Genomic DNA, 6,871 nt, shown 5'->3' with positions numbered 1-6,871 from the left:
AAAAAAAAAAATACAAAAAATATTATGAACAATGTATAGGGGACATTCTTGTCATGTCTTCCCTTTCTTCCTTCCTTTCTCTTTTTTTTAAGTCTTACTTTATTGCCCTCGGTAGAGTGCTGTGGCATCACAGCTCTTAGCAACCTCCAACTCCTGGGCTTTGGCAATTCTTTTGCCTCAGCCTCCTGAGTAGCCGGGACTACAGGCGCCTGCCAGAACGCCCGCTATTTTTCTGTTGCAGTTTGGCCAGAGCCAGGTTCAAACCTGCCATCCTCGGTAAATGGGGCTGGGCCCTACCCACTGAGCCACTGGTGCCCCCCAACGTCTTCCCATTCTCTTGGACAGATAAGAAGTAATGGAATTTCATTTTATAGTTTAGTCACAGCAGTGAGAGTGCCAGGTGAATCTCAGTGAACCTCTATTTCTTTTCCTGCTGGGTAGTTTTATGATTGGGTATATAATAATTTTCATCTAGAAGGGGTGGTGCCTGTGGCTCAACAGAATAGGGCGCCAGCCCCATATGCCAGAGGTGATGGGTTCAAACCCAGCCCCGGCCAAAAACTGCAAAAAAAGAAAGAAAAAAATAGTAATTTTCATCTAGAAGATAGTAAGAATGGATTGAGGCCTAAGAAATCATTGGCAAAGAAGTAGCACTCACTTGTATGAGGCAAAATAAGGAGACAGTTTGGGGAGGGGAACTTGTGATCTTCTGATTTCAAGATTGTTCTTTTTTAAGCTCCAAAGGAGGCACGAAAAGCTTCATCTTACTCTACTGCACCGCTTCTAATAAAAAAGATGAGTTGTGTTCTATAAAATTGGAGGTCAGAAGGCTGCACTTAAGAATATAGGAGGCCACATGTGGCCCTAATGCTGCAGATTCCCCACCCATGACAGGATCTTAGTTTTATCTTATACCATGATGGTCAGAGAGCGATTTTGTTTGATGCTGGTGTTCTGTGAGGTTGTTTTTGTAGCGCTATGGAGAATACCAGGTCTTAGCTAATTCTAGAAGGTTATCCTCTAGCAACTCTGACTGATAGTACTAGGCCAGTTCTCAGTTATGAGGGACTACATTGTCCTCATTCTAAAATAAAGGAATGGAAAAAGATTGACTTAGAAACAAGAACCAGGCTCAGTGCCTGTGGCTCAGGCAGCTAAGGCGCCAGCCACATACACCTGAACTGGGGGGTTCGAATCCAGCCTGGGCCCGCCAAACAACAATGATGGCTGCAACCAAAAAAAGAGCTAGGCGTTGTGGCAGGCGCCTATAGTCCCAGCCACTTGGGAGGCTGAGGCAGGAGACTCGCTTGAGCCCAGGAGTTGGAGGTTGCTGTGAGCTGTGATGTCACTGCCCTCTACCCAGGGCAACAGCTTGAGGCTCTGTCTCAAAAAAAAAGAAACAAGAAACAAGAACCAAAAGAAAGCGAGGGCTGCAATTTTAGGAACAGATCCAAAGGAATTTGAGATGAAAAATACCAAGGGTTAAAGCTTGGTGGTTCATATTTATAAAAGGAATAATATACAAAGAATTACAAAAATTATCAACATTTATTTAGTTGCTAATGTATCTTTGAATTGTATTAGCTAAAAATAAAATACACCATTGGGCATTTTATCCCAGTACTCTCAAAACATTGATCAAAGCAGGAAAAATATAAAATTTTCCTGTAACATTGATTCTGTTTTCTTTCTTTCTTTTTTTCTTTTTTTGAGACAGAGCCTCAAGCTGTCCCCCTGGGCAGAGTGCCGTGTCACAGCTCACAGCAACCTCCAACTCCTGGGCTCAAGCGAGTCTCCTGCCTCTGCCTCCCAAGTAGCTAGGACTACAGGCGCCTGCCACAACGCCTGGTTTTTATTTTATTTTTTTGGTTGCAGCCATCATTGTTGTTTGGCAGACCCAGGCTGGATTCAAACCCGCCACCTTAGGTGTACGTGGCTGGCGTCTTAGCCACTTGAGCCACAGGCACCAAGCATGATTCTGTTTTCTTACCAATAGCATTAAATTAGAAATAAAAAAATAACAGCTTCTTACAAAACAAAATGAATACACTTAATGCCACTGAATTGGATGCTTTGATATTTTCATTATTTTTATATATTTTTCCACAATTAAAAAAATCAATAGGCTCCACACCTGTAGCTGAGCAGCCAGGGCACCAGCCACATACACGGGAGATATTGGGTTCAAACCCAGCCCGAGCCTGCCAAACAACAATGAGAACTACAACCCCCCCCAAAAAATAGCCTGGCATTGTGGCAGATGCCTGTAGTCCCAGCTACTTGGGAGGCTGAGGCAAGAGAATCTCTTAAGCCCAAGAATTTGAGGGTGCTGTGAGCTGTGACACCATAGCACTCTACCAAGGATGACATAGTGAGACTCTTGTCTCAAAAAAAAAAAAAAATCAATAAAGTCCTGCATTTAAAGTTTGTGTGGAAACTAAACTATAGATAGAGAGGAACAATATAAATTTATATGCCTTATTTTTAAGCACTTCTGGAAGTTTGGGGGAGAAAATAGACTTAAGATATGTGTTATATGGCTGGCACCTGTAGTTCAGTGGTTACAGTGCCAGCCACATACACCAGAACTGGCAGGTTCGAGCCTTGGCTGGGCCTGCTAAACAACAGTGACAACTACAACCAAAAAATAGCAGGGCATTGTGGTGGGCACCTGTAGTCCCAGCTACTTGGGAGGCTGAGGCAAGAGAATTGCTTAAGCCCAAAGAGTTTGAGGTTGCTGTGAGCTGTGACGCCACAGTACTCTACTGAGGGTGACATAGTAAGACTCTGTCTCAAAAAAAAAAAAAAAAAGATGTGTTATGGTTTCAGATGAAGAAATTAGTAAAAGAAGTCAGTAAAGATAAAAGAACAATAAGGACTAAACAAAGATAAGGGAAGAAATCAATCACAGCAAAGAAAAATAATTGATAGAGATGTTTGCTAGAAAGAAGCTACTTCTAGGTGGTAATAATCAGGCAAAAGAGTATAAACCAAAGTATGTAACAAAACATGAGAAATAGTTCTGTGCACAAGGTTGAAATAATTGTGAAAGAGTATCATATAAAATCATGCAAAAAATATGAAAACCTAAACAAAAGAATAATTTTTTTTTTTTTTGAGACAGAGCCTCAAGCTGTCCCCCTGGGTAGAGTGCTGTGACATCACAGCTCACAGCAACCTCCAACTTCTGGGCTCAAGCGAGTCTCCTGCCTCCGCCTCCCAAGTGGCTGGGACTATAGGCGCCTGCCACAACGCCTAGCTCTTTTTTTGGTTGCAGCCATCATTGTTCTTTGGCGGGCCCAGGCTGGATTCGAACCCCCCAGTTCAGGTGTATGTGGCTGGCGCCTTCACTGCTTGAGCCACAGGCGCTGAGCCTTGGCTATTGTTTGGATGTCATTGTCATTGTCATTTGGCAGGCCTGGGCAGGACTTGAACCCACCAGCTCTGGTGTATGTGTCTGGCAGCTTAGCTGCTTGAGCTATAAGTGCTAAACCAAAATAAAATGTTAATTCAACACTTTAAACACAATAAAAAATAATGGAAAAGTTCATATGTTTTTCACCTGATCTTTCTGCCAAAGTTTTAGGTAAAAGATAATATTCTTGGCTTGGTGCCTATAGTTCAATGGCTAGGGCACCAGCCACATACACCAGAGCTGTCGGGTTCAAACCCAGCCCAGGCCTGCCAAACAACAATGACAACTACAACCAAAAAATAACTGGGTGTTGTGCTAATCTCAGCTACTGAGGCAAGAGAAGCGCTTAAGGCTAAGAATTTGAGGTTGCTGTGAGCTGTGATGTTACGGCACTCTACTGAGGTGACATAGTGAGACTCTGTTTCAAAATAAAAAAAAAAAAAACCCACTATTTTCTCATTCAGCAACCCACTCCAATGTCAAAGAAGTCAAAACGAAAGTAGGAAAGTATTGGCTCAGCACTTGTAGCTCAGCAGCTAGGGCCCCAGCCTCATACACCAGAGCTGGCAGGTTTGAATCCAGCCCGGGCCTTCCAAACAACAATGACAACTACAACAAAAATAGCCAGGCATTATGATGGGCACCTGTAGTCCCAGCTACTTGGAAGGCTGAGGCAAGAGAATCACTTAAACCCAAGAATTTGCTATGAGTTGTGACACCACAGCACTCTACTAAGGGCGACATAGTGAGACTCTGCCTAAAAAAAAAAAAAAAAAGAGAAAAGAAAATAGAAAGTATCTTTAAAAGTATAAAAATACTATATATCAGAAGCTATGAGATACAGTATAATGAAATAATACTAAAAATAATTAAGAAAAGTAATTTATTTCGTGAAAATAAATTTAAAAGTCTAGATGATAAGGATGAATTTCTTTCTTTCTTTCTTTTTTTTTGAGACAGGGTCTCCCTTTGTCACCCTCTGCCCTTGGTAGAGTGCTATGGTGTCACAGCTCACAGCAACCTCCAACTCTTGGGCTTAAGCAATTCTCTTGCCTGAGCCTCCTAAGTAGCTGGGACTACTAAGTAGTGGGACCCACCACAACGCCTGGCTATTTTTTGTTGTAGTTGTCATTGTTATTAGCTGGCCCAGGCTGGGTTCGAACCATCCAGTCTGGGTTTATGTGGCTGGTGCTATAACCACTGTGCTACAGGTGCTGAGCCAGTGAGTCTATTTTTTAAGAGAGGAGATCTCACTCTGACTCAGGCTGGTCTCAAACCTGTGAACTCAGGCAATCCACTCACCTCAGCCTCCCAGAGTGCTAGGATTACACATGTGAGCTGCTATGATTTACCACATTTTTATTTATTTATTTATTTATTTGAGACAGAGCCTCAAGCTATCCGCCTGGGTAGAGTGCTGTGGGATCACAGCTCACAGCAACCTCCAACTCCTGGGCTCAAGCAAGTCTCCTGCCTCAGCCTCCCAAGTAGCTGGGAACACAGGTGCCCGACACAATGCCTGGCCATTTTTTGGTTGCAGCCATCATTGTTGTTTGGCGGGCCCGGGCTGGGGATTCGAACCCGCCACCTTAGGTGTATGTGGCTGGTGCCCTAGCCACTTGAGCCCATTTTTATTTCTAGGTGTTAAGATTTTCATTCAGGGTAGTGCCTGTAGCTCAGTGGGTAGGGTTCCAGCCACATATAGTGAGGCTGGCTGGTTCAAACCTGGCCTGGGCCTGTTAAACAACAGTGATAACTGCAACAAGAAAAATAGCAGGGCATTGTGGTGGGCGCCTTATAGTCCCAGCTACTTGGGAGGCTGAGGCAAGAGAATCCCTTAATCCCAAGAGTTTGAGGTTGCTGTGAGCTGTGACACCATGGCACTCGACCCAGGGTGATAGCTTGAGACTCTGTTTCAAAAAGAAAAAAAGGATTTTTATTTAAAAGATTATAGTTTTATTAAAATTAGGATTTCAGAATTGGAGAGATTTATTTGCTTTTTGGAATGTCATAAAAGCTTTTCTTTGTTTTATGCTTTGAAATTTTATGTTTAATACTTCACACAGATACTCAAAATGTTTTTAGAATGTAGAATTTCATATTTTATCAATAAGATACCTAAAGTTGGCTGGGTACATTGGCTCACTACTGTAATCTTAGCACTCTGGGAGGCCAGTACAGCAGGATTGCTTGAGATGAGGAGTTAGAGACCAGTCTGAGCAAGAGGGAGACCCTGTCTCTGCTAAAAATAGAAAAACCAGACAGGTGGAGTGGTGGGCACCTATCGTCCCAGCTATTAGAGAAGCTGAGGTAAGAGGATCACTTGAGCCCAAGAGTTTGAGGTTGCTGTGAGCTATGATATCACAGCACTCTACCCAGGGTACCAAAGTAAGACTTTCTCCAAAACAAACAAACAAACAAATCTGAACAAATAAAGACAAACCTTAAAAGTTAGGAGGTTTTTTTGTAGTATTACATGTTTCTTCTACTTTATCTCATGGAGCTGTGAGATTTTATTTGAAGTTTGCCACCACAAATGTATTTCTATCTATATTTTCCTAAGTTCTATGCATGAATTTTGAGTCTATGTAATGTGGTGCATTGGTAGTAAAAGCATCTTAAATTCATTTTGGATTGTGCACTTGTCATGTTTAATATTTTTTCTCTAGAGTCCAGCTCTGTTTAATATGAAAGTGGAGGCTCTTTTTTTTGTGAGTTTTTATAAAGAAGAGGTAAATTAAAAGCAACAACAAAACCCATGTTCCATATTTCGGAGTAATTGTCTCTCCATCCCCCAAAGCTAACTATTCACATTGAACAAGAATGTACCCTTACAGGGATCAGTGTCCTTCAAGGATGTGGCTATAGATTTCAGCAGAGAGGAATGGCAGCACCTGGATCCTTCTCAGAGAAACCTCTACTGGGATGTGATGCTGGAGACCTACAGCCACCTGCTGTCAGTAGGTAAGCACAGTCACCTTGACGTGTGAAAGGAAGCCTCACTGAGAGATGAAAGCATCTTCAATAGGTGATGGTTTTATCCTTGATTTTTGGCCAGGATTGTTTATCTCTTTAGGGCACTCAGAATATTACTTTATTCTTGGAGATATGTGGCTATTTTTCTGAAGAACAAATCTTCATTGAACAATAAGACTTTATTGATTGGGCTGTAAAACATAATTAGTTTGACCTACTCCTTTGTCATTTCCTGTGCACAGGGTATCAACTTCCCAAAGGAGAGGCTGGCATGTTAGAGCAAGGAAAGGAGCCATGGGCACTGCAGGGTGAGAATCCACATCAGAGCTGTCCAGGTGAGCAAGTGTGGCCCAGGTGGGAATTGGGAGAAAATCTCAGCTGTCTTGAAAAGAGTAGAACCTTTGAAATGCTACTAAGATGACTCTTCTGGCAGGTTCTAAATGCTGTATATTCCTTGAGGATTCTTTTTTTTTTTTTTTT

General features: G+C 42.3%; 1 protein-coding gene across 1 annotated transcript in view; it reads left to right on the top strand.

Annotated features, from left to right (window-relative positions):
• Nucleotides 1-6,871, top strand: part of LOC100944324 (zinc finger protein 585A-like) — a 13,353-nt gene that overhangs the window by 1,551 nt on the left and 4,931 nt on the right. Inside the window, exons 2-3 of the mRNA XM_012809193.2 lie at nucleotides 6,253-6,379; nucleotides 6,634-6,726. Of these exons, the coding sequence (XP_012664647.2) occupies nucleotides 6,253-6,379; nucleotides 6,634-6,726 (220 nt within the window). The remainder of the gene's footprint in view (nucleotides 1-6,252; nucleotides 6,380-6,633; nucleotides 6,727-6,871) is intronic.

This window comes from Otolemur garnettii, unplaced genomic scaffold, assembly GCF_000181295.1.
Source record: "Otolemur garnettii isolate 467f Iridium unplaced genomic scaffold, OtoGar3 scaffold00100, whole genome shotgun sequence".
In the NCBI taxonomy this organism is placed as follows: Eukaryota; Metazoa; Chordata; class Mammalia; order Primates; family Galagidae; genus Otolemur; species Otolemur garnettii.
Note: the sequence above shows the minus strand (reverse complement) of the source record. Positions and strands in the feature narration are given on the sequence as shown.